This window comes from Salvelinus namaycush, unplaced genomic scaffold, assembly GCF_016432855.1.
Source record: "Salvelinus namaycush isolate Seneca unplaced genomic scaffold, SaNama_1.0 Scaffold171, whole genome shotgun sequence".
Classification (NCBI taxonomy): Eukaryota; Metazoa; Chordata; class Actinopteri; order Salmoniformes; family Salmonidae; genus Salvelinus; species Salvelinus namaycush.
The window spans coordinates 257,651-284,015 of record NW_024058464.1 but is presented as its reverse complement, the minus strand read 5'-3'; the positions used below and the strand labels follow the sequence as shown (position 1 = coordinate 284,015).

Genomic DNA, 26,365 nt, shown 5'->3' with positions numbered 1-26,365 from the left:
GTGAGCTGCCCATCTTGTTGGTCTCATGCGAGGTCAGACAATATTGACGTCTCATCAGGTAGTAAAACTCTCTGTCTCTACAATACTGTCAGTCTCCATCAAGGTAGTAACATCTCTATCTCTACAATACTGTCAGTCTCCATCAGGCAGTAACATATCTGTCTTACAATACTGTCAGTCTCCATCAGGTAGTAACATCTCTGTCTCTACAATAATGTCAGTCTCCACAGTAGTAACATCTCTGTCTCTACAATACTGTCAGTCTCCATCAGGTAGTAACATCTCTGTCTCTACAATACTGTCAGTCTCCATCAGGCAGTAACATCTGTCTCTACAATACTGTCAGTCTCCATCAGGTAGTAACATCTCTGTCTCTACAATACTGTCAGTTCTCCATCAGGTAAGTACATCTCTATCTCTACAATACTGTCAGTCTCCATCAGGCAGTAACATATCTGTCTCTACAATACTGTCAGTCTCCATCAGGTAGTAACATCTCTGTCTTACAATACTGTCAGTCTCCATCAGGTAGTACTCTCTGTTCTACAATACTGTCAGTCTCCATCAGGTAGTAACATCTCTGTCTCTACAATACTGTCAGTCTCCATCAGGTAGTAACATCTCTGTCTCTACAATACTGTCAGTCTCCATCAGGTAGTAACATCTCTGTCTCTACAATACTGTCAGTCTCCATCAGGTAGTAACATCTCTGTCTCTACAATACTGTCAGTCTCCATCAGGAGTAACATCTCGTCTCTACAATACTGTCAGTTCACAGGTAGTAACATCTCTGTCTCACAAATACTGTCAGTCTCCATCAGGTAGTAACATCTCTGTCTCTACAATACTGTCAGTCTCCATCAGGTAGTAACATCTCTGTCTCTACAATACTGTCAGTCTCCATCAGGTAGTAACATCTCTGTCTCTACAATACTGTCAGTCTCCATCAGGTAGTAACACTCTGTCTCTACAATACTGTCAGTCTCCATCAGGTAGTAACATCTCTGTCTCTACAATACTGTCAGTCTCCATCAGGCAGTAACATATGTCTCTACAATACTGTCAGTCTCCATCAGGTAGTAACATCTCTGTCTCTACAATACTGGCAGTCTCCATCAGGTAGTAACATCTCTGTCTCTACAATACTGTCAGTCTCCATCAGTAGTACATCACTGGCTCTACAATATGTCAGTCTCCATCAGGGAGTAACATCTGTCTCTACAATACTGTCAGTCTCCATCAGGTAGTAACATCTCTGTCTCTACAATACTGTCAGTCTCCATCAGGTAGTAACATATCTGTCTCTACAATACTGTCAGTTCCATCAGGTAGTAACATCTCTGTCTCTACAATACTGTCAGTCTCCATCAGGTAGTAACATCTCTGTCTCTACAATACTGTCAGTCTCCATCAGGTAGTAACATCTCTGTCTCTACAATACTGTCAGTCTCCATCAGGTAGTAACATCTCTGTCTCTACAATACTGTCAGTCTCCATCAGGTAGTAACATATCTGTCTCTACAATACTGTCAGTCTCCATCAGGTAGTAACATCTCTGTCTCTACAATACTGTCAGTCTCCATCAGGTAGTAACATCTCTGTCTCTACAATACTGTCAGTCTCCATCAGGTAGTAACATCTCTGTCTCTACAATACTGTCAGTCTCCATCAGGCAGTAACATCTCTGTCTCTACAATACTGTCAGTCTCCATCAGGCAGTAACATCTCTGTCTCTACAATACTGTCAGTCTCCATCAGGTAGTAACATCTCTGTCTCTACAATACTGTCAGTCTCCATCAGGAGTAGTAAACACTCTGTCTCTACAATACTGTCAGTCTCCATCAGGTATTAACATCTCTGTCTCTACAATACTGTCAGTCTCCATCAGGTAGTAACACTCTGTCTCTACAATACTGTCAGTCTCCATCAGGTAGTAACATCTGTCTCAATACTGTCGTCCCATCAGGTAGTAACATCTCTTATCTCTACAATACTGTCAGTCTCCATCAGGTAGTAAACATATCTGTCTCTACAATACTGTCAGTCTCCATCAGGTAGTAACATTCTGTCTCTACAATACTGTCAGTCTCCATCAGGTTGTAACAATATCTGTCTCTACAATACTGTCAGTCTCCATCAGGTAGTAACATATCTGTCTCTACAATACTGTCAGTCTCCATCAGGTAGTAACATCTCTGTCTCTACAATACTGTCAGTCTCCATCAGGTAGTAACATCTCTGTCTCTACAATACTGTCAGTCTCCATCAGGCAGTAACATATCTGTCTCTACAATACTGTCAGTCTCCATCAGGTAGTAACATACCTGTCTCTACAATACTGTCAGTCTCCATCAGGCATCCTCTTTCCTCTCGAGCCCCCACCCCCTCCCCTCTCCTCTCCCACCACCACCCCCCTCCTCTCCTCTCTCTCTCCTACCCCCCCACCTCTCTCCCCCCACCCCCCCTCCTCTCTCTCCCCCCACCCCCTCCTCCTCTCTCTCCCCACCCCCCCTCCTCTCTCTCCTACCCCCCCCCCCCCCACCCCCTCCTCTCTCTCTCCTACCCAGTGTGTAGAGATGAGTCTTCTTGTCGGTGTAGAACTTCTTCAGGTCGACATCGGCCCTCTTGGCGTGTTTCTCCTCCAGGTCTTTGTTCAGAGGGCTCCTGTGGCGGAAGATGAAGTGCAGCTTGTAGTCCTCTCCACACTTATCAGGACCAAACATGATGGTGTAGGAGGTACGGTCATTAAACTGCTCCTACAACACCACAACAGCAAGGTACAGCGTTACAGGCAGCTATACAGAGACTATACTAGGCAATGTTAGAGCTGGAAGTCATGTTGAAACCAGGGGACTTTTATGCCATTGAAATCCTTGGACGGTCCGACCAGCCAAGTACAGATTTACGGAGGCATATAAATAGAGAGTTAACTTTAGAAGTGGGAGCCAGGTCAAAGTCAAGCACCAACAGATCTATAGTAACAACACCAACAGATCTGGGACTAGACTAACCAACATCATAGATCAGATTATAGTAACAACACCAACAGATCTGGGACTAGATTAACCAACATCATAGATCAGATTATAGTAATCAGATTATAGTAATAACACCAACAGATCTGGGACTAGACTAACCAACATTATAGATCAGATTATAGTAATAACACCAACAGATCTGAGACTAGACTAACCAACATCATAGATCAGATTATAGTAATAACACCAACAGATCTGGGACTAGACTAACCAACATCATAGATCAGATTATAGTAATAACACCAACAGATCTGGGACTAGACTAACCAACATCATAGATCAGATTATAGGAATAACACCAACAGATCTGGGACTAGACTAACCAACATCATAGATCAGATTATAGTAATAACACCAACAGATCTGGGACTAGACTAACTAACATCATAGATCAGATTATAGTAATAACACCAACAGATCTGGGACTAGACTAACCAACATCATAGATCAGATTATAGTAATAACACCAACAGATCTGGGACTAGACTAACCAACATCATAGATCAGATTATAGTAATAACACCAACCGATCTGGGACTAGACTAACCAACATCATAGATCAGATTATAGTAATAACACCAACAGATCTGGGACTAGATTAACCAACATCATAGATCAGATTATAGTAATAACACCAACAGATCTGGGACTAGACTAACCAACATCATAGATCAGATTATAATAATAACACCAACAGATCTGGGACTAGACTAACCAACATTATAGATCAGATTATAGTAATAACACCAACAGATCTGGGACTAGACTAACCAACATCATAGATCAGATTATAGTAATAACACCAACAGATCTGGGACTAGACTAACCAACATCATAGATCAGATTATAGTAATAACACCAACAGATCTGGGACTAGACTAACCAACATCATAGATCAGATTATAGTAATAACACCAACAGATCTGGGACTAGACTAACCAACATCATAGATCAGATTATAGTAATAACACCGACGTACCAGATCCAGGTCATGTTCGTCTGACAGCAGTTTGATGTAGGCTCCACCACAGTCAATACCATCCTGGAAGTTCACCTCATACCTAAGGTAAACGCACACAGGTTTCTCTAAAAGTTCAGCGGTTAATATGAATTAGCCTCAAGTGTACTCAAAGGCAAATTTTTGAAAATGCACTTTTACACACACACACACACAAAAAAAGGGGTAAGAGGTCAAACGTGAGAGGTTAAAGGTCAAACTCACTGTACGACCAGGGCGTCGTCCCGGAAGATGAAGGGTCTGTCCAACAGGGAGGCGATGGCGTGATGTTTGGCCCGGGACTTTAGAACCAGACCCATGTCTCCTGGTACTTTATTCTCCTTCAGCTGCTCCACAGACCACTTACCTGGAGAGGAGAGAGGTCAGGAGAGAAGAGAGGGGTCAGGAGAGGAGAGAGGGGTCAGGAGAGGAGAGAGGGGTCAGGAGAGGAGAGAGGGGTCAAGGGGTAGAAGAAACAGGGTCGTCTCTCCCTGACACACTGGCAAAAAGACACATGTGAGTGCCCATACGAGTAGAGAGTGTAGAGTGGCGGCAAAAACTGTCTGGCTCTTACCATCATAGAGAGGCTGGTGAACTCAAAATGACACAACGACTAGGTTCCAGTTTAACAACGTTTACTGTATTTCCACAATACATGTTTTCCATTGCACCCAGGTCCATCAACAGAGAGACTACTGCCCAGCAGTACTAATAACAGAGTGACAGCGCCGTAATAACAGAAATACAGGGAGACTTAAAACATGAACTTAACAGTGGTGGTAGAAGAAACAGGGTCGTCTCTCACTGACACACTGGCAAAAAGACACGTGTGCCCATAAAATACACACAAGTGGAGAGTGTAGAGCAAAAATGGTCCGTTTCTTACCATCATATTTAGCAATTTCATCGTCTGCGTCTTCCTTCATTGTCTTTGACACCTGCCACCTGTCCAGTGTGCCGTCGTCAAAGGTCTCTGAGAAGTACACCTCTCCGATGGGAACAGGAGTCTTGTAGGTCACCTGTGTGTTTCAGCCAATGGGGCAGAGGGGTTACTTTGTGTGTGAAATAGAACACAAACTGAGGGATATATAATGTAGGGCTAGGTACAGATTCGGCACCCTTTTCCAGAAGTGTACACCTGCATACTACCCGTCATGGATTTAAATAATCGGCTGGGGGGATTTTCCGTCACTGTAAAACCCAGAAGGGTGGAGAATTGGGACTCGGCCTAGTACACATTTACTGACATGATTTCCTGAAGGCCCCGGCTAAAATTGGGGTTATGACAGTGAGATTGTAGTTAGGGTTTAACTAGCTACGGGTACAACAAAAATAATAGGCAAATGATTCGGGTTTCAAACTCAAAAGGGTAGAGATACACTGGAGGGTGTAAAAAACACACCAGGCATGCATCCAAAATGGCACCCTATTTACAAGATAGTGCACGGCTTCTGACCAGGCCCCACACACGTGGTACACTACATAGGGAGAAGGGTGCCATCTCAAATGTCCCCACCTAGTTCATCCTACTTCCTATTGGGTGACCTTTGACCCTTGACTGACCTGGAAGGAGACGTTGGCATCGGTTCCCTTCTCCTCTTCCATCTCCGCCTCTCCCTCTATCTCTGCTGAGTCGTCCCTATCTTCTACCGTGTCTTCCACCATAGCTTCCTCCATTTCATCCTCCAGGTCATCCTGAGCTTCAGCCTGGGACACAGAGAGAGCCAGGAGGGAGAGGAGCAGCACACACGCCCAGCCCCACCACAGCTTCATCTGGAGAGAGACGTGGAGATGGATGGTAGGGGGAAGGGAGGAGAGTGGGAAAGGGAATGGAGAGGGTGGGGGGTGGGAGAGGTGAGGGGTTGGTACAGACATTGTGACAGGAGGGGGGAATGGAGTGGGTGGGGGGGTGAGAGAGGGAGAAGGAGGGAGTGACAGTGGGGATGGAAGGAGAAGGAGGGAGTGACAGTGGGGATGGATGGTAGGGTGAAGGGTGAGAGAGGGAGAAGGAGGGAGTGACAGTGGGGATGGAAGGAGAAGGAGGGAGTGACAGTGGGGATGGATGGTAGGGTGAAGGGACAGAGAGGGAGAAGGAGGGAGTGACAGGGGATGGAGGGAGAGACAGTGGGGATGGATGGTAGGGTGAAGGGTGAGAGAGGGAGAAGGAGGGAGTGACAGTGGGGATGGATGGTAGGATGAAGGGTGAGAGAGGGAGAAGGAGGGAGTGACAGTGGGGATGGATGGTAGGGTGAAGGGTGAGAGAGGGAGAAGGAGGGAGTGACAGTGGGGATGGAGGGAGAAGGAGGGGGTGACAGTGGGGATGGATGGTAGGGTGAAGGGTGAGAGAGGGAGAAGGAGGGAGTGACAGTGGGGATGGAGGGAGAAGGAGGGAGTGACAGTGGGGATGGGTGGGGGGTGAGAGAGGGAGTGACGGTGGGGATGGATGGAGAAGGAGGGAGTGACAGTGGGGATGGATGGTAGGGGGTGAAGGGTGTAAAGGAGGATTTTAGGAAGAGGGACCAAGAGAGAAAAGCAAAGAAAGAGGTCAGGAAAACGGTTCATACACTTCTGATTTCAAAAGAGCTTTTCCAGACACTATCTTTCCATCTACCAATATTTTCTAAAAACTAAATAAGGTTGTCACTGTAATGCAATTTGGCCGTATGCAAGGAAATGGATGGCTTTTCACCAGAGCAAGATTATACATGGCTCTGCTTTAAAAAAATAATTCTGAATAAATTAAAAAAAACAGACACCCTAAATCAGGTTTCAAAGATGTGTACCAGGAAATACAATTACTCACGACCCTATGCGAAAATGGTTTTCTGCATTTCAATGACTTGCAAAATATTGTCTTGTCACCGACCAGGACACTTTTCAGATTAAACCTAGACAAGCATTTCATCAACTTGAAATAAATAAGATTGCCAGCTACAATTGAGTAAAGGTTGAATATGGCTTGATCCAGTATTTTCAAAATCAATGGCCCTCGGCGCTGGAGTAAACATAACGTCGAGCTGATTGATGGAACGTTTGGGGGAGGTGGGTGTGGGTCGCCAACAAAGCAAGGAGCCACTGTCCTTCAGGCCAAACTACAGTTCCCTAGGGGATGCCCATATGCCCCGAGAGAGAGCACCAAAATTAACCTACAGCTGCCGACCAGAAGTGTCCACAAAACTCCACATAGCCAGGATTGTTAGCTAGGACTACTGTAGCTACTACTACTAGAACATTCTGTCAGGCTAAGCGCATTATCAAGACATCACATCAGCAAGCTATCTTTCATCATATTTCTGTCACGTCTTTTTATAGGAAGCAAGTTATTTCATATATATATATATATGTGGAGTGTCGGCAATATTTGGCATTAGCTAACGTTACTGCACAAGCAAAGATAAATAACAAACTAGGTAACGTCAGTTAACTAACGTTTTTCGCGACAGTTCGCCGGACGTCCCTTGCTATCTCCTGCAACCCCGTCCGTGTGTGGCGCGAAATAGCGGGCTAGCAGAGCGTTATCAATAGCTAGCTATGTGGTTAATAAATGCAGCGACACTTCAGACATATTCATAAAGCCTAACGTGCCAAATGTAAACATATTTCCATTCTGAGCAAACGGCCAGTCTGAGAAAAATGCATTACGTTAGAAAGCTAAGTTAGTTTAGCATAGCCATTAACGTTAGCTGGCTAACAAAATGTTGTGTTGCAGTTGTCAGGGAAGAATGAATGAGTGTAGCTAACTAGATAGTTAATAAGCAAACAAACCTTCTGCAATTGGAAAAAATATTCAAGTTGTGTGATGTTTTCTGCGGCAATATCCTCAAACAACTTTATTTTCACTGCGTTCAACCCACTTCGAGTAAAACGCGGGTACCAAGGCCTGAAGAAGCTGGCTGGAAAGATCACGGTGGAGACCCTCGAACGTCGATGACGGGTAGCGGTTGGCGACTTCTGCTAACTGCGCATGCCTGAGGACATCGCGAACCAGAGAACGCCAATGGGGTGCCCATTTCAAAATAAAAGTGCTCTGCCTTGTAATAATAAACTACTTTTCGTTCTAGATTTCTATGTACACCCCCCCCCCCCCCCCAATGCATAACGGTTTAGATATTTGTCATTTAAATGTTATGAAATAATTAGCTTGTGTCCGTTATCTTGTGAGATAAATACATGCAGAAAAAGATTTGTCCAAAAGTAGACAATTCATGCAAGTTATTGGATAAACATCCAAAATGTATTCTTATTTTAATTCTTATTTTATTTCAATAATTATGACTTTAGAAATACATTGTGGATGGTTGCTACAATTTGAAGAATAGTGTAATACATTTGAGCAAATATACCGAATTTTGATTACTTTTATTGTGATTTATTGTGACTTCTATGTTGCTCTTCCGGAGCGGAGTTCATGAGTGTTGATGATTGTTGAAACGTGAACACATGTTGACAAAAAAACACATCGGCATAGCAATATACAATTCATAAACAGCCAACATGAGAGATACACCGTTATCAAACTGCGAGCGAGACTTTTTACTAAAAGCTATTGAAGAAAAAAAGGTAGCTGATGCATTTTGTGTAGGCTTGTATGTGAATGAAACGTGCTAGCTGAGATAGCCAGATATGCTAGTTAGCTGGCATAAATGGCCAATTTAGATGTGGGAACCCAAACTAAAATATTGTACAGTGTCTATCTCTATCTACCAACGTTACAGAGTTTGTTAGAGTTCCGGGTCATTGTACAAAACCTGTTGTAAACTTGAGCTACCTAGCTAGCTAATTATCTATAGATACATCATTGCTATATTAGCTATAAATATTTACGATAAATAATCTCACTCAATAATTTGTACCTGCAGCGTTTGGATGGGAGACAGACCTATGACTACAGGAGCATCAAGATCTCGTTCGGGACAGATTATGGTTGCTGCTTTGTTGACCTGGGGAAGACGAGGCGAGTGTTCCTGCCTTTGGAGGCAGACTAAGTACAGCTGCAAAGAAAGTACAGTTGAGCAGTGGCTCTCAACCAAAGCTACTGGCCTATCTAAAGCGGATAGTTGAGAAGACCAATGGCTTACTGCTAAAATGTAGATGACGGGGTGCACCAGGCAAAGCCAAATGCCCTTGGTGGTACAGTAACCGAAAATGGTTTACAACCACTGCAGTAGCCATTCTTAGTGGAGTTGGCTTTCTTGCTACTAACATGGCAGGCGTTTGCACAAAATTTGCATAAATCTGAAAGGACTGGATACAAGTATGGCATTCGCTGTACCTTGCTATCTGATTCGCTTGGCAGAATTGTTTTGCCATATACCCATCCATCCTTTCAGATCTATAAAGCAGCGTAGGTGACGGTGGTAGAGGCTAGGGCGGTTTGAGATTAAGTTTGGGCTCCTGAGTGGTGCAGCGGTCAAAGACACTGCATCTCAGTGCAAGAAGCGTCACTACAGTTCCTGGTTTGAATCCAGGCTGTATCTGGCCGGGGTAGGCCGTCATTGTAAATAAGAATTTGTTCTTAACTGACTTGCCTCGTTAAATAAAGGTTAAATTAAAACAAATGGTGTGTTCCTAACCTCCAGGATCATGGCCCAGGTGTCCTGTGAGCTCATTACTCCGAAAGAGAACCGACCGAATGAAGGAATCATGTTCTTCAACATTGAGCTGTCTCCCATGGCTTCACCGTCATTTGAGATGGGCAGGTAAGAGTCCTACTATGTTTTTACTTCACACATTGCAGGTTATGTGAATATGGCTAGTATGGTTGTCGTCCCCGTCTTGATCTCTCGCTCTCTCTAGGCAGTCAGAGCTGTTGGTGAAGCTGAACAGACAGTTGGAGAGATGCCTCAGGAACTCCAAGTGTATAGACACAGAGTCTCTGTGTGTGGTGTCTGGAGAGAAGGTACACACAAACACACACACACCTGAAGTTTGGCATAAAGGCTGTGAACGAAAGTCCCCAAATTGGGTTTCAATTCCAGTCAATTCAGAAAGTAAACCAAATTCCAATTTGAAATGTTCTGCATTGAAGATAATTGTTATTTCAGTTTACTTCCTGAATTGACAGGAACTCAATATTTGGACGGTGTTTTTAATGTTTTGTACACTCAGTGTATATCTACTGGTCTTCCAAGGTTTGCTACAGATCTATAATGCCTATCTACCTGTATTTTTCCAGGTGTGGTACAGATCTATAATGTCTATATCTACCTGTCTATATCTCCAGATGTGGTACAGATCAATGTCTGTGTAATTAGAGTGTGTCTGTGTATCTCCAGGTGTGGCAGATTAGGGTGGACGTCCACTTGCTGAACCACGATGGTAACCTGATGGACGCTGCCAGCATTGCTGCCATCGCGGCCCTCTGTCACTTCAGACGGCCCGATGTGGGCATCCAGGGAGAGGAAGTCACTGTGGTGAGGAGAGGGGTGTGGGCGACGCTACCGACAACTAATGCCATGGCAACAATCTTTGACATTGATTACACCCCTGGGTAGTGTTAATTAGGAACCAAACTGACTGAAACAGGGAGGGACCACCTGGATTTGTCTAATAAGACACACATTTTTGTAATGCGTTGCGAAATGTTTTAAAAATGTCATCTGTTGCATGCCCTAATGAACACAACCCCAATTTATAATGATTTAACCCTTCATGTGTCTGTTCCACAGTACAGTACAGAGGAGAGAGACCCCATTCCCCTCAGCATCTACCACATGCCCATCTGTGTCAGTTTCTCCTTCTTCCAACAAGGGTAGGTCCATGTTATATAAGATCACCTGTATGTTTGATATCACTATCAGACAGGGATGGCTGCCATTGCAGTTCTCTCTCTGCCTCTCTTCCCTTTCCTCTCCTGTTCTCATTCTCTCCACTGCTCTCTTCCCTTTCCTCTCCTGTTCTCATTCTCTCCACTGTTCTCTTCTCTTTCCTCTCCTGTTCTCATTCTCTCCACTGTTCTTCCCTTTCCTCTCCTGTTCTCATTCTCTCCACTGCTCTCTTCCCTTTCCTCTCCTGTTCTCATTCTCTCCACTGCTCTCTTCCCTTTCCTCTCCTGCTCTCATGCTCTCCACTGCTCTCTTCCCTTTCCTCTCCTGTTCTCATTCTCTCCACTGCTCTCTTCCCTTTCCTCTCCTGTTCTCATTCTCTCCACTGCTCTCTTCCCTTTCCTCTCCTGCTCTCATGCTCTCCACTGTTCTCTTCCCTTTCCTCTCCTGTTCTCATTCTCTCCACTGTTCTTCCCTTTCCTCTCCTGTTCTCATTCTCTCCACTGCTCTCTTCCCTTTCCTCTCCTGTTCTCATTCTCTCCACTGTTCTCTTCCCTTTCCTCTCCTGTTCTCATTCTCTCCACTGCTCTCTTCCCTTTCCTCTCCTGTTCTCATTCTCTCCACTGTTCTCTTCTCTTTCCTCTCCTGTTCTCATTCTCTCCACTGTTCTTCCCTTTCCTCTCCTGTTCTCATTCTCTCCACTGCTCTCTTCCCTTTCCTCTCCTGTTCTCATTCTCTCCACTGCTCTCTTCCCTTTCCTCTCATGCTCTCCACTGCTCTCTTCCCTTTCCTCTCCTGTTCTCATTCTCTCCACTGTTCTTCCCTTTCCTCTCCTGTTCTCATTCTCTCCACTGCTCTCTTCCCTTTCCTCTCCTGTTCTCATTCTCTCCACTGTTCTCTTCTCTTTCCTCTCCTGTTCTCATTCTCTCCACTGCTCTCTTCCCTTTCCTCTCCTGTTCTCATTCTCTCCACTGCTCTCTTCCCTTTCCTCTCCTGTTCTCATTCTCTCCACTGCTCTCTTCCCTTTCCTCTCCTGCTCTCATGCTCTCCACTGCTCTCTTCCCTTTCCTCTCCTGTTCTCATTCTCTCCACTGCTCTCTTCGCTTTCCTCTCCTGTTCTCATGCTCTCCACTGCTCTCTTCCCTTTCCTCTCCTGCTCTAATGCTCTCCACTGTTCTCTTCCCTTTCCTCTCCTGTTCTCATTCTCTCCACTGTTCTTCCCTTTCCTCTCCTGTTCTCATTCTCTCCACTGTTCTTCCCTTTCCTCTCCTGTTCTCATTCTCTCCACTGCTCTCTTCCCTTTCCTCTCCTGTTCTCATTCTCTCCACTGTTCTCTTCCCTTTCCTCTCCTGTTCTCATTCTCTCCACTGCTCTCTTCCCTTTCCTCTCCTGTTCTCATTCTCTCCACTGTTCTCTTCCCTTTCCTCTCCTGTTCTCATTCTCTCCACTGTTCTCTTCCCTTTCCTCTCATGCTCTCCACTACTCTCTTCCCTTTCCTCTCCTGTTCTTTCCTCTCCTGTTCTCATTCTCTCCACTGCTCTCTTCCCTTTCCTCTCCTGTTCTCATTCTCTCCACTGCTCTCTTCCCTTTCCTCTCCTGTTCTCATTCTCTCCACTGTTCTTCCCTTTCCTCTCCTGTTCTCATTCTCTCCACTGCTCTCTTCCCTTTCCTCTCATGCTCTCCACTACTCTCTTCCCTTTCCTCTCCTGCTCTCCTTCTCTCCACTGTTCTCTTTCCTCTCCTGTTCTCATTCTCTCCACTGCTCTCTTCCCTTTCCTCTCATGCTCTCCACTGCTCTCTTCCCTTTCCTCTCCTGCTCTCCTTCTCTCCACTGCTCTCTTCCCTTTCCTCTCCTGCTCTCCTTCTCTCCACTGCTCTCTATGTCCTATCTCATATCCCCTCTCCCTCTGCTCCAGGACCTACCTGTTGGTTGACCCGTGTGAGCGTGAGGAGCGTGTGATGGACGGCCTTCTGATGATAGCCATGAACAAACACAGAGAGATCTGCTCCATCCAGTCTAGTGGAGGCATCATGCTGCTCAAAGACCAGGCGGGTACTGGGGAGCCATAGAGATACAGTCAGCTGCTCAAAGACCAGGCGGGTACTGGGGAGCCATAGAGATGCAGTCAGCTGCTCAAAAGACCAGGCGGGTACTGGGGAGCCATAGAGATACAGTCAGCTGCTCAAAAGACCAGGCGGGTACTGGGGAGCCATAGAGATACAGACAGCTGCTCAAAAGACCAGGCGGGTACTGGGGAGCCATAGAGATACAGACAGCTGCTCAAAAGACCAGGCGGGTACTGGGGAGCAAATGCCACTCTGGATCCTTGTCCCTGTACGGGCAGACCCGGGATGCCAACCCACGTCCACAACAACGACACATATTACCCGCAAATCAGCATGCTAAACACTTGTCTAGATATCATAACCATGGCTTTGGTAGGCCAGGGGGCTGATAATATTCAGGATGGATACTAGTGTACACTAGCTACTTCACTGTGAATTGTATCTCTAAAGCATGCTGTGTTTGTACAGGTCCTCAGGTGCAGTAAGATCGCTAGTGTCAAAGTGTCAGAGATCACAGAGCTAATCAACAAAGCCTTGGCGAACGACAAGAAGGCCAGGTGGGGTGACGTCAACTTGGTCTCGTTAACGTTCATTTTGACTTTGTGGCTGTGCTATCTAGTGGAAAGACGTTTCTATAAACCTCCTCTGGTGTTGCTACTTCGGTGTCATGTCGTTCTCTGATTCCAATAAAGTTATTTTTGAATATCGGTTTTTCAGAAAAACTGGGGGTAAGTTTGGCTTCGCAGAGTCGTTGCCCCAGGAGCGAATCACAGCGCTGAAAACAGACGTGTCACCTGTGGAAATGAGTGACGTCAAGGAGAAGGCCAATGAGATCGTCCAGAGAGCTGAGGTCCCACCCCAAACGTATCCCTTCAAAGAAAGTCTTGAATTTACTCTGAATAATTTTGTAGTATTAGACTCTATTTTCTCCAGGGGGGTCATGGTTTGTGGGCGAGTGAGTTAGTGAGCGAGTGACTTGGTGTGCCTGCACTCTTGTTGTCTGTTTTCTCAATGCTACTGATCCATGGTTTACTCTAGACTCTAGTCCTTAACCAACCGTGGGACAGCGTTCCCTCTCCAGTGTTAACTGCTCCAGGTACAGGCCAGGTGGGGGAGGGGATAGAGAACTCCTGGGGTCTGGAGGAAGAGGAAGAGGAGGAGGAGGAAGAAGAGACCATGGAGTTGGAAGAGGGACATGAGGAAAAGGAGAGAGGTAACTATTTGCCTAAGTTTTGTTTTCCTTGGGTGAGTGAAACTGACTAGCCTGGCCCCAGATCTGTTTGTGCTGTCTTCTATGGTCATGATCTGGAACCAGGCTACAAGAATGAATCAATTGCTCCAGGGGTGCTGAGCTGCGCCTGACCCATTGGCTCCAGCCACTCTGGAGGGGGGGGGGGGGGGGGGTTGGTTGGTTTGTGAGCATAAAGGCACTTTTCTGTTCTTTTAAGTTAACGATCAATAAAGTACATCTCATCTTATGTGTGATTGTGTTTCCTAGGTGACGTGGTGGTCATCTCAGACAGTGGCAGCGAGGAGGAGGATGTTGTCATCTTGAACCAGGTGACAACAAAGTAAGTGACACTTTATATTTTTTTCTTCTGGGTTCTATAGAACCCCGTTGTGTGTCTCCAAACATTGCCTCAGGAGGGCGATGCACGCAAGTTGGTGGCAGAACGCCGGGGAGTTCTTATAGAACACCAGTAATAAATGCCTCTATTTACATGTTGCTTATGAGTGCATTTGACAGTACATGTGTATTATAATAGGATTTTACGGCTTGTACGTATGTCCTGCTTAATATAAAGTTTGTGTCATCATCGCAAATCAACTGCATTATACTTAAAAAACACCAGTAAAAGGGCTCTTTGGATAGCTTTTGCTACAGCCTTTGTCAATGAGGGTTAGCTTTCTAGCTGCCAACTGCTGCATCTAAAATAGTTTTTTGGTTTGTTGCAAAGATCACAACCAAATATAATCTTAGCGACTGTTCAAGCAAGAATCAAAACATCATTGTAAGCGTATGAGAACCCCAAAAACGTATTTTGTTTCGAAGTAATAAAAGCGCAGGTCTGGACTGTTGAATGGGCGCAGATGGTGATGATTTTCTTACTGCAGCCAAGAGTCGTGTGCATCTGTCCGTGACGTCAGTGTGTTGTTTACACACCAAATACACACCACACAAGTTCCATATAAATGACACCTTCACTTTCAGACGGATGTATTTTTTTTGTTCCACCCACAAGCACATTGTCTCACTGCTGTTGTAAATGCAAACCATTGAAGTTATAATGTAAGGTTGTGTTTTTATCAGAAACTACAAAACATCCTTCTGATCTAGTGAGAACCAGATATAGTGATGCTCATTTCATGTGTCTATTATACATTAGTCTCATCATGAAAACAGTAACCCTTTTACAATTGAAGTTGTGCTTTACTTTGAGGAAGAAATGTACCAGACTTTATGTTCTCTCTCAGGGAGAAGGCCTGCAGCTCTAACCAACAGGGGGCAGTAGCTTCCAAGCAGCAGAAAAAGAAGAAGAGGAAGTGAAATATGTTTTTTTTCTTGAGCGGATGGAACATAAATACGAATAAATAGTAGACTGGAAATTGACCACAAGAAGCCCCAAAATATATGACTGAAACAATAATTTCAAACCATGCTTACATTTGTATACAAACACTTGTCTCTCTATTATGTGTGAGAATACTTGAACAGATTTCCAAAATTAAAATCACTTGGAAGATGTTTTCCTGGTGTTTTTACAGTCTTTTGTCTCCAACCATGAAAAAACATTTCGTTTTTTTGCTCAGAAAATTTTAGGGGCCCAATAAAACCACCCGCGGGCCAAATTCAGCCAGTTGGGGAACCTTGCAGTAGATGTATTGTTTGTAAGGCACCACCTGAAGCATATACAGTGTATGTATTGTTTATTAGGCACCACCTGAAGCATACACAGTATATGTATTGTTTATTAGGCACCACCTGAAGCATATACAGTGTATGTATTGTTTATTAGGCACCACCTGAAGCATATACAGTAGATGTATTGTTTATTAGGCACCACCTGAAGCATACACAGTAGATGTATTGTTTATTAGGCACCACCTGAAGCATACACAGTAGATGTATTGTTTATTAGGCACCACCTGAAGCATATACAGTGTATGTATTGTTTATTAGGCACCACCTGAAGCATACACAGTAGATGTATTGTTTATTAGGCACCACCTGAAGCATACACAGTAGATATATTGTTGTATTGTGGCTGGAATCTTTGACTATTTTTAGGGCCTTCCTCTGACACCGCCTGGTATGGAGGTCTTGGGTGGCAGTAAGGCACTGCCTGAAGCATACACTGTATATGCACTTCAATAAAAATGTGTTGGATGGAAAGGATATGTCACTCTTTTGTGCCACTGTTTTTACTTAAGGCACGAGGGGGTGTAGTATATGGCCAATATACCACGGCTAAGGGCTGTTCTTAGGCACGATGCATTGCTTCAGGTGCCTGGATACAGCCCTTATCCGTGGTATATTGGCCATATACCACAAACCCCTGAGGTGCCTTATTGGTAATAAATACTGGTTACCAATGTAATTAGAGCAATAAAAACATATGTTTTGTCAGCCAATCAGTATTCAGGGCTTGAACCACACAGTTTATAAATACCTTTTTACACTGTAAACAAAATGTAGACAATGTAAAAAAAAAATGAAAATATATATATAGTTTTATTTGACTGGCAGATAGCAAAGGAGGCTGTAGGAGTGAGTCACACTATAAAAGGCAGATTTAACAAAAATGTATGGAAATATGTTTGTAATGACTGATGGTGTGTGAATATGTTGTGTTAATTGTTTAGAAATACAATAACATTCACAACAGGTTGTATGATACAGCAACAACCTTCCAAGTGAAGACAAGGGTGTGTTCATCCGCAAAAACCAAGGCAGGTCCTACCGAGATTTGAACTCGGATCGCAGGATTCAGAGTCCTGAGTGCTAACCATTACACCATAGAACCTGTTGCTGCACTACGGACTGAAAGGAATTTTTAAATGACATGTGGCAGTGTGGACTGAAATTACATGTATTTAGGCACTGTATGCGTCGTTTGCGCCTTCTTCCGCATGTTGGTATTCAAATGTCGCAAGGAATTCCTTTTAAAAGGAACTAAGAACTGACATTGAAAAGTTACGTAGAAGTGTTAGACCAGAAAATATCAACACCCTCACGATTTTAGAGGGGAAAACCGCTCCGAATTTGAAAATGCAAGTTACAAACTTACTTGCTTCAGTTGAGATTCCGTGTTGAAGCCCGCCAGTTTACAGGAGGAACGTGTTATGAATGCTCATGGTCCAACTCCAGAGAAAAAGATTATGTTGGCCAGTACGGGTATCGAACCCGCGACCTTCGCGTTATTAGCACGACGCTCTAACCAACTGAGCTAACCGGCCTTCGTAGTGTGTGAACATTTACATATTTCCAACGCAAATAACGTAGTTAGAAAAAACCTTTGCAAACGTTTGTTTGACTCTTTTTGGAGTAGCAAGTAGTGGACTACTATTAACTTACCATATTACCTTCATAGTAGGAATTTCTTGTTGGTTAGTGTTATTTGAGTCTCTACCAGGCTTTCACCTCACTCTTGGTATGAAAGATCTTGTCAGAAAGAGGCCAATGTCGTTCCGACACCGGCTCAGTAGGTTAAATAGAGGCTAACATTAGATGGAGGGTATCAAAGCAGTTTGCTCCTCGCAGAAGACTAAAGTTAATTAGTCGCAAAAACCTGATAGGTCCTACCGAGATTTGAACTCGGATCGCAGGATTCAGAGTCCTGAGTGCTAACCATTACACCATAGAACCACATATCACGTATAGCACGTGCTGCTTACTAAGAGCTTAAGATTAAAATATTAAAAGTTTTGACTGTGACAAGGTTGTTCCTGGAAGGTTCTGAAAGGAAAATACATAAAAAACGTGACTGACATATAAATCAAACTATCACAACCACAACTGAAATAACAATTATTTCTGTATTACTTTAAACTGTTGGTCGAACTCTAACACCTTGCCCAGACCGGCTGCGCGCGTGCGCTATCGTGCATAAATGTATTTTTCCCCCCCACACCAAACGCGATGACATCACGCAGGTTAAAATATCAAAACAAACTCTGAACCATTTAAATAAATTTGGGGACAGGTCGAAAAGCATGAAACATGTAAGGCTCCGTTTACATCGGTAGCCCAAATCTCATTAATAGGGCGTAGAGATTTTTGATTTGTTTTTCCGGAGAACCTAGGAGAGTAAATCTGAACCCATCACAGAGTATTGATTACAGGGTTCTGTAATCACAAGTGGGTGGGAGTTGATGAGCAGTCTTTGGTACACATGAATGGCTAGCCTACAGGAAATGCATACTATGAGTGCCTAGTAGGTTTGTTAATTGAGAACTTGCTACCTCTATAACAATAATCTCATCTCTTGCTGTTAATCGTGTGAACAAATGACAGGAAAATCTGAACACTTCAATAATATTTATGTACAGGGTTCTATGGTGTAATGGTTAGCACTCAGGACTCTGAATCCTGTGATCCGAGTTCAAATCTCGGTAGGACTACCTCGATTTTGCAGTGACATACTCCTCTCCTGTCAACTTTAAAATTGTCGTGTGTGAAAGAAACAAGTGGGTGGGAGTTGATGAGCAGTCTTTGGTACACATGAATGGCTAGCCTACAGGAAATGCATACTATGAGTGCCTAGTAGGTTTGTTAATTGAGAACTTGCTACCTCCCAATGAACTGAACATATTTCAGATTTTTTTCACCCTCATCACATCAATCGTGTTGGAAATATGTGGACTTACAAGTTGTTACATGGTAGGGTAGCCCAGTTGATACTGTTTATGGCCAGAAAATATTTTCTCTGTTTTTCCGGAGAACCTAGGAGAGTAAATCTGAACCCATCATAGAGTATTGATTACAGGGTTCTGTGCTGTCAAGGTTATCACTCAGGACTCTGAATCCTACAATCTGAGTTCAAGTCTTGGTCGGACCTACCATGTGAATAATTCTTCCTTGTTGAACTAGAAGATAGCTGTCCAAATATTGTTGTCAGTTGAAAGTATTTGCAACACGTGAAGGAACGACTGTCCATTTTTTTCTGTAAAATTCCAAATTTGGTTAAGAATAGGGTTCTATAGTTTAATGGTTAGCTCTCTGGACTTTGAATCCAGTGATCCGAGTTCAAATCTCGGTAGAACCTTCCTAGCTTTTGTGTTGAATTATTCACATGGCCTACCAATAATCTCATCTCTTGCTGTTAATCGTGTGAACAAATGACAGGAAAATCTGAACACTTCAAAATTATTTATGTACAGGGATATATGGTGTAATGGTTAGCACTCAGGACTCTGAATCCTGCGATCTGAGTTCAAATCTCGGTAGGACCTACCTTGATTTTGCAGTGACATACTCCTCTCCTGTCAACTTTAAAATTGTCGTGTGTGAAAGAAACAAGTGGGTGGGAGTTGATGAGCAGTCTTTGGTACACATGAATGGCTAGCCTACAGGAAATGCATACTATGAGTGCCTAGTAGGTTTGTTAATTGAGAACTTGCTACCTCCCAATGAACTGAACATTTTTCAGATTTTTTTCAACCTCATCACATCAATCGTGTTGGAAATATGTGGACTTACAAGTTGTTACATGGTAGGGTAGCCCAGTTGATACTGTTTATGGCCAGAAAATATTTTCTCTGTTTTTCCGGAGAACCTAGGAGAGTAAATCTGAACCCATCATAGAGTATTGATTACAGGGTTCTGTGCTGTCAAGGTTATCACTCAGGACTCTGAATCCTACAATCTGAGTTCAAGTTTTGGTCGGACCTACCATGTGAATAATTCTTCCTTGTTGAACTAGAAGATAGCTGTCCAAATATTGTTGTCAGTTGAAAGTATTTGCAACACGTGAAGGAACGACTGTCCATTTTTTTCTGTAAAATTCCAAATTTGGTTAAGAATAGGGTTCTATGGTGTAATGGTTAGCACTCTGGACTTTGAATCCAGTGATCCGAGTTCAAATCTCGGTAGAACCTTCCTAGCTTTTGTGTTGAATTATTCACATGGCCTACCAATAATCTCATCTCTTGCTGTTAATCGTGTGAACAAATGACAGGAAAATCTGAACACTTCAAAATTATTTATGTACAGGGTTATATGGTGTAATGGTTAGCACTCAGGACTCTGAATCCTGCGATCCTAGTTCAAATCTCGGTAGGACCTACCTTGATTTTGCAGTGACATACTCCTCTCCTGTCAACTTTAAAATTGTCGTGTGTGAAAGAAACAAGTGGGTGGGAGTTGATGAGCAGTCTTTGGTACACATGAATGGCTAGCCTACAGGAAATGCATACTATGAGTGCCTAGTAGGTTTGTTAATTGAGAACTTGCTACCTCCCAATGAACCTGAACATTTTTCAGATTTTTTTCACCCTCATCACATCAATCGTGTTGGAAATATGTGGACTTACAAGTTGTTACATGGTAGGGTAGCCCAGTTGATACTGTTTATGGCCAGAAAATATTTTCTCTGTTTTTCCGGAGAACCTAGGAGAGTAAATCTGAACCCATCATAGAGTATTGATTACAGGGTTCTGTGCTGTCAAGGTTATCACTCAGGACTCTGAATCCTACAATCTGAGTTCAAGTTTTGGTCGGACCTACCATGTGAATAATTCTTCCTTGTTGAACTAGAAGATAGCTGTCCAAATATTGTTGTCAGTTGAAAGTATTTGCAACACGTGAAGGAACGACTGTCCATTTTTTTCTGTAAAATTCCAAATTTGGTTAAGAATAGGGTTCTATTGTGTAATGGTTAGCACTCTGGACTTTGAATCCAGTGATCCAAGTTCAAATCTCGGTAGAACCTTCCTAGCTTTTGTGTTGAATTATTCACATGGCCTACCAATAATCTCATCTCTTGCTGTTAATCGTGTGAACAAATGACAGGAAAATCTGAACACTTCAAAATTATTTATGTACAGGGTTCTATGGTGTAATGGTTAGCACTCAGGACTCTGAATCCTGCGATCTGAGTTCAAATCTCGGTAGGACCTACCTTGATTTTGCAGTGACATACTCCTCTCCTGTCAACTTTAAAATTGTCGTGTGTGAAAGAAACAAGTGGGTGGGAGTTGATGAGCAGTCTTTGGTACACATGAATGGCTAGCCTACAGGAAATGCATACTATGAGTGCCTAGTAGGTTTGTTAATTGAGAACTTGCTACCTCCCAATGAACTGAAAATTTTTCAGATTTTTTTCACCCTCATCACATCAATCGTGTTGGAAATATGTGGACTTACAAGTTGTTACATGGTAGGGTAGCCCAGTTGATACTGTTTATGGCCAGAAAATATTTTCTCTGTTTTTCCGGAGAACCTAGGAGAGTAAATCTGAACCCATCATAGAGTATTGATTACAGGGTTCTGTGCTGTCAAGGTTATCACTCAGGACTCTGAATCCTACAATCTGAGTTCAAGTCTTGGTCGGACCTACCATGTGAATAATTCTTCCTTGTTGAACTAGAAGATAGCTGTCCAAATATTGTTGTCAGTTGAAAGTATTTGCAACACGTGAAGGAACGACTGTCCATTTTTTTCTGTAAAATTCCAAATTTGGTTAAGAATAGGGTTCTATGGTGTAATGGTTAGCACTCTGGACTTTGAATCCAGTGATCCGAGTTCAAATCTCGGTAGAACCTTCCTAGCTTTTGTGTTGAATTATTCACATGGCCTACCAATAATCTCATCTCTTGCTGTTAATCGTGTGAACAAATGACAGGAAAATCTGAACACTTCAAAATTATTTATGTACAGGGTTATATGGTGTAATGGTTAGCACTCAGGACTCTGAATCCTGCGATCCGAGTTCAAATCTCGGTAGGACCTACCTTGATTTTGCAGTGACATACTCCTCTCCTGTCAACTTTAAAATTGTCGTGTGTGAAAGAAACAAGTGGGTGGGAGTTGATGAGCAGTCTTTGGTACACATGAATGGCTAGCCTACAGGAAATGCATACTATGAGTGCCTAGTAGGTTTGTTAATTGAGAACTTGCTACCTCCCAATGAACTGAACATTTTTCAGATTTTTTTCACCCTCATCACATCAATCGTGTTGGAAATATGTGGACTTACAAGTTGTTACATGGTAGGGTAGCCCAGTTGATACTGTTTATGGCCAGAAAATATTTTCTCTGTTTTTCCGGAGAACCTAGGAGAGTAAATCTGAACCCATCATAGAGTATTGATTACAGGGTTCTGTGCTGTCAAGGTTATCACTCAGGACTCTGAATCCTACAATCTGAGTTCAAGTTTTGGTCGGACCTACCATGTGAATAATTCTTCCTTGTTGAACTAGAAGATAGCTGTCCAAATATTGTTGTCAGTTGAAAGTATTTGCAACACGTGAAGGAACGACTGTCCATTTTTTTCTGTAAAATTCCAAATTTGGTTAAAAATAGGGTTCTATGGTGTAATGGTTAGCACTCTGGACTTTGAATCCAGTGATCCGAGTTCAAATCTCGGTAGAACCTTCCTAGCTTTTGTGTTGAATTATTCACATGGCCTACCAATAATCTCATCTCTTGCTGTTAATCGTGTGAACAAATGACAGGAAAATCTGAACACTTCAAAATTATTTATGTACAGGGTTCTATGGTGTAATGGTTAGCACTCAGGACTCTGAATCCTGCGATCTGAGTTCAAATCTCGGTAGGACCTACCTTGATTTTGCAGTGACATACTCCTCTCCTGTCAACTTTAAAATTGTCGTGTGTGAAAGAAACAAGTGGGTGGGAGTTGATGAGCAGTCTTTGGTACACATGAATGGCTAGCCTACAGGAAATGCATACTATGAGTGCCTAGTAGGTTTGTTAATTGAGAACTTGCTACCTCCCAATGAACCGAAAATTTTTCAGATTTTTTTCACCCTCATCACATCAATCGTGTTGGAAATATGTGGACTTACAAGTTGTTACATGGTAGGGTAGCCCAGTTGATACTGTTTATGGCCAGAAAATATTTTCTCTGTTTTTCCGGAGAACCTAGGAGAGTAAATCTGAACCCATCATAGAGTATTGATTACAGGGTTCTGTGCTGTCAAGGTTATCACTCAGGACTCTGAATCCTACAATCTGAGTTCAAGTTTTGGTCGGACCTACCATGTGAATAATTCTTCCTTGTTGAACTAGAAGATAGCTGTCCAAATATTGTTGTCAGTTGAAAGTATTTGCAACACGTGAAGGAACGACTGTCCATTTTTTTCTGTAAAATTCCAAATTTGGTTAAGAATAGGGTTCTATGGTGTAATGGTTAGCACTCTGGACTTTGAATCCAGTGATCCGAGTTCAAATCTCGGTAGAACCTTCCTAGCTTTTGTGTTGAATTATTCACATGGCCTACCAATAATCTCATCTCTTGCTGTTAATCGTGTGAACAAATGACAGGAAAATCTGAACACTTCAAAATTATTTATGTACAGGGTTCTATGGTGTAATGGTTAGCACTCAGGACTCTGAATCCTGCGATCCGAGTTCAAATCTCGGTAGGACCTACCTTGATTTTGCAGTGACATACTCCTCTCCTGTCAACTTTAAAATTGTCGTGTGTGAAAGAAACAAGTGGGTGGGAGTTGATGAGCAGTCTTTGGTACACATGAATGGCTAGCCTACAGGAAATGCATACTATGAGTGCCTAGTAGGTTTGTTAATTGAGAACTTGCTACCTCCCAATGAACCGAAAATTTTTCAGATTTTTTTCACCCTCATCACATCAATCGTGTTGGAAATATGTGGACTTACAAGTTGTTACATGGTAGGGTAGCCCAGTTGATACTGTTTATGGCCAGAAAATATTTTCTCTGTTTTTCCGGAGAACCTAGGAGAGTAAATCTGAACCCATCATAGAGTATTGATTACAGGGTTCTGTGCTGTCAAGGTTATCACTCAGGACTCTGAATCCTACAATCTGAGTTCAAGTTTTGGTCGGACCTACCATGTGAATAATTCTTCCTTGTTGAACTAGAAGATAGCTGTCCAAATATTGTTGTCAGTTGAAAGTATTTGCAACACGTGAAGGAACGACTGTCCATTTTTTTCTGTAAAATTCCAAATTTGGTTAAGAATAGGGTTCTATGGTGTAATGGTTAGCACTCTGGACTTTGAATCCAGTGATCCGAGTTCAAATCTCGGTAGAACCTTCCTAGCTTTTGTGTTGAATTATTCACATGGCCTACCAATAATCTCATCTCTTGCTGTTAATCGTGTGAACAAATGACAGGAAAATCTGAACACTTCAAAATTATTTATGTACAGGGTTATATGGTGTAATGGTTAGAACTCAGGACTCTGAATCCTGCGATCTGAGTTCAAATCTCGGTATGACCTACCTTTCTTTTGCAGTGACATACTCCTCTCCTATCAACTTTAAAATTGTCGTGTGTGAAAGAAACAAGTGGGTGGGAGTTGATGAGCAGTCTTTGGTACACATGAATGGCTAGCCTACAGGAAATGCATACTATGAGTGCCTAGTAGGTTTGTTAATTGAGAACTTGCTACCTCCCAATGAACCGAAAATTTTTCAGATTTTTTTCACCCTCATCACATCAATCGTGTTGGAAATATGTGGACTTACAAGTTGTTACATGGTAGGGTAGCCCAGTTGATACTGTTTATGGCCAGAAAATATTTTCTCTGTTTTTCCGGAGAACCTAGGAGAGTAAATCTGAACCCATCATAGAGTATTGATTACAGGGTTCTGTGCTGTCAAGGTTATCACTCAGGACTCTGAATCCTACAATCTGAGTTCAAGTTTTGGTCGGACCTACCATGTGAATAATTCTTCCTTGTTGAACTAGAAGATAGCTGTCCAAATATTGTTGTCAGTTGAAAGTATTTGCAACACGTGAAGGAACGACTGTCCATTTTTTTCTGTAAAATTCCAAATTTGGTTAAGAATAGGGTTCTATGGTGTAATGGTTAGCACTCTGGACTTTGAATCCAGTGATCCGAGTTCAAATCTCGGTAGAACCTTCCTAGCTTTTGTGTTGAATTATTCACATGGCCTACCAATAATCTCATCTCTTGCTGTTAATCGTGTGAACAAATGACAGGAAAATCTGAACACTTCAAAATTATTTATGTACAGGGTTCTATGGTGTAATGGTTAGCACTCAGGACTCTGAATCCTGCGATCCTGAGTTCAAATCTCGGTAGGACCTACCTTGATTTTGCAGTGACATACTCCTCTCCTGTCAACTTTAAAATTGTCGTGTGTGAAAGAAACAAGTGGGTGGGAGTTGATGAGCAGTCTTTGGTACACATGAATGGCTAGCCTACAGGAAATGCATACTATGAGTGCCTAGTAGGTTTGTTAATTGAGAACTTGCTACCTCCCAATGAACCGAAAATTTTTCAGATTTTTTTCACCCTCATCACATCAATCGTGTTGGAAATATGTGGACTTACAAGTTGTTACATGGTAGGGTAGCCCAGTTGATACTGTTTATGGCCAGAAAATATTTTCTCTGTTTTTCCGGAGAACCTAGGAGAGTAAATCTGAACCCATCATAGAGTATTGATTACAGGGTTCTGTGCTGTCAAGGTTATCACTCAGGACTCTGAATCCTACAATCTGAGTTCAAGTTTTGGTCGGACCTACCATGTGAATAATTCTTCCTTGTTGAACTAGAAGATAGCTGTCCAAATATTGTTGTCAGTTGAAAGTATTTGCAACACGTGAAGGAACGACTGTCCATTTTTTTCTGTAAAATTCCAAATTTGGTTAAGAATAGGGTTCTATGGTGTAATGGTTAGCACTCTGGACTTTGAATCCAGTGATCCGAGTTCAAATCTCGGTAGAACCTTCCTAGCTTTTGTGTTGAATTATTCACATGGCCTACCAATAATCTCATCTCTTGCTGTTAATCGTGTGAACAAATGACAGGAAAATCTGAACACTTCAAAATTATTTATGTACAGGGTTATATGGTGTAATGGTTAGCACTCAGGACTCTGAATCCTGCGATCCGAGTTCAAATCTCGGTAGGACCTACCTTTCTTTTGCAGTGACATACTCCTCTCCTGTCAACTTTAAAATTGTCGTGTGTGAAAGAAACAAGTGGGTGGGAGTTGATGAGCAGTCTTTGGTACACATGAATGGCTAGCCTACAGGAAATGCATACTATGAGTGCCTAGTAGGTTTGTTAATTGAGAACTTGCTACCTCCCAATGAACTGAAAATTTTTCAGATTTTTTTCACCCTCATCACATCAATCGTGTTGGAAATATGTGGACTTACAAGTTGTTACATGGTAGGGTAGCCCAGTTGATACTGTTTATGGCCAGAAAATATTTTCTCTGTTTTTCCGGAGAACCTAGGAGAGTAAATCTGAACCCATCATAGAGTATTGATTACAGGGTTCTGTGCTGTCAAGGTTA

General features: G+C 42.8%; 1 protein-coding gene and 18 non-coding genes across 19 annotated transcripts; 16 read left to right on the top strand and 3 right to left on the bottom strand.

Annotated features, from left to right (window-relative positions):
* The first annotated feature begins 8,440 nt into the window (after positions 1 to 8,440).
* On the top strand, positions 8,441 to 16,255 carry exosc9 (exosome component 9). Its single transcript, XM_038983502.1, has 12 exons — positions 8,441 to 8,596; positions 8,896 to 8,990; positions 9,616 to 9,735; positions 9,833 to 9,935; positions 10,312 to 10,449; positions 10,705 to 10,787; positions 12,717 to 12,849; positions 13,336 to 13,424; positions 13,585 to 13,731; positions 13,935 to 14,080; positions 14,366 to 14,438; positions 15,343 to 16,255. The coding sequence occupies exons 1-12, from the start codon at positions 8,531 to 8,533 to the stop codon at positions 15,413 to 15,415; spliced, it is 1,266 nt and encodes a 421-aa protein (XP_038839430.1). The 5' UTR covers positions 8,441 to 8,530; the 3' UTR covers positions 15,416 to 16,255.
* Positions 16,256 to 16,820: 565 nt separating this feature from the next.
* trnaq-cug lies at positions 16,821 to 16,892 on the bottom strand. Its single transcript has one exon. It is a non-coding gene; the product is annotated as a tRNA-Gln (tRNA).
* Positions 16,893 to 17,251: 359 nt separating this feature from the next.
* trnai-aau lies at positions 17,252 to 17,325 on the bottom strand. Its single transcript has one exon. It is a non-coding gene; the product is annotated as a tRNA-Ile (tRNA).
* A 337-nt stretch (positions 17,326 to 17,662) lies between these two features.
* Positions 17,663 to 17,734, bottom strand: trnaq-cug. The gene has a single exon. It is a non-coding gene; the product is annotated as a tRNA-Gln (tRNA).
* A 683-nt stretch (positions 17,735 to 18,417) lies between these two features.
* Positions 18,418 to 18,489, top strand: trnaq-cug. Its single transcript has one exon. It is a non-coding gene; the product is annotated as a tRNA-Gln (tRNA).
* A 1,404-nt stretch (positions 18,490 to 19,893) lies between these two features.
* On the top strand, positions 19,894 to 19,965 carry trnaq-uug. Its single transcript has one exon. It is a non-coding gene; the product is annotated as a tRNA-Gln (tRNA).
* Positions 19,966 to 20,726: 761 nt separating this feature from the next.
* On the top strand, positions 20,727 to 20,798 carry trnaq-uug. Its single transcript has one exon. It is a non-coding gene; the product is annotated as a tRNA-Gln (tRNA).
* Positions 20,799 to 20,913: 115 nt separating this feature from the next.
* Positions 20,914 to 20,985, top strand: trnaq-cug. The gene has a single exon. It is a non-coding gene; the product is annotated as a tRNA-Gln (tRNA).
* Positions 20,986 to 21,558: 573 nt separating this feature from the next.
* On the top strand, positions 21,559 to 21,630 carry trnaq-uug. The gene has a single exon. It is a non-coding gene; the product is annotated as a tRNA-Gln (tRNA).
* A 115-nt stretch (positions 21,631 to 21,745) lies between these two features.
* trnaq-cug lies at positions 21,746 to 21,817 on the top strand. The gene has a single exon. It is a non-coding gene; the product is annotated as a tRNA-Gln (tRNA).
* A 573-nt stretch (positions 21,818 to 22,390) lies between these two features.
* Positions 22,391 to 22,462, top strand: trnaq-uug. The gene has a single exon. It is a non-coding gene; the product is annotated as a tRNA-Gln (tRNA).
* Positions 22,463 to 22,577: 115 nt separating this feature from the next.
* On the top strand, positions 22,578 to 22,649 carry trnaq-cug. The gene has a single exon. It is a non-coding gene; the product is annotated as a tRNA-Gln (tRNA).
* A 573-nt stretch (positions 22,650 to 23,222) lies between these two features.
* Positions 23,223 to 23,294, top strand: trnaq-uug. Its single transcript has one exon. It is a non-coding gene; the product is annotated as a tRNA-Gln (tRNA).
* Positions 23,295 to 23,409: 115 nt separating this feature from the next.
* On the top strand, positions 23,410 to 23,481 carry trnaq-cug. Its single transcript has one exon. It is a non-coding gene; the product is annotated as a tRNA-Gln (tRNA).
* A 573-nt stretch (positions 23,482 to 24,054) lies between these two features.
* trnaq-uug lies at positions 24,055 to 24,126 on the top strand. Its single transcript has one exon. It is a non-coding gene; the product is annotated as a tRNA-Gln (tRNA).
* Positions 24,127 to 24,886: 760 nt separating this feature from the next.
* On the top strand, positions 24,887 to 24,958 carry trnaq-uug. Its single transcript has one exon. It is a non-coding gene; the product is annotated as a tRNA-Gln (tRNA).
* Positions 24,959 to 25,073: 115 nt separating this feature from the next.
* On the top strand, positions 25,074 to 25,146 carry trnaq-cug. Its single transcript has one exon. It is a non-coding gene; the product is annotated as a tRNA-Gln (tRNA).
* Positions 25,147 to 25,719: 573 nt separating this feature from the next.
* Positions 25,720 to 25,791, top strand: trnaq-uug. The gene has a single exon. It is a non-coding gene; the product is annotated as a tRNA-Gln (tRNA).
* Positions 25,792 to 25,906: 115 nt separating this feature from the next.
* Positions 25,907 to 25,978, top strand: trnaq-cug. Its single transcript has one exon. It is a non-coding gene; the product is annotated as a tRNA-Gln (tRNA).
* The last annotated feature ends 387 nt before the right edge of the window (positions 25,979 to 26,365 follow it).

Coding starts and splice junctions, on each gene's coding strand:
- exosc9 (XM_038983502.1), top strand. CDS start 8,531: ATGAGAGATACACCGTTATCAAACTGCGAGCGAGACTTTTTACTAAAA. Junction 8,597..8,895: donor AAGCTATTGAAGAAAAAAAG/GTAGCTGATGCA, acceptor TTGTACCTGCAG/CGTTTGGATGGGAGACAGAC. Junction 8,991..9,615: donor GTTGACCTGGGGAAGACGAG/GCGAGTGTTCCT, acceptor CCTAACCTCCAG/GATCATGGCCCAGGTGTCCT.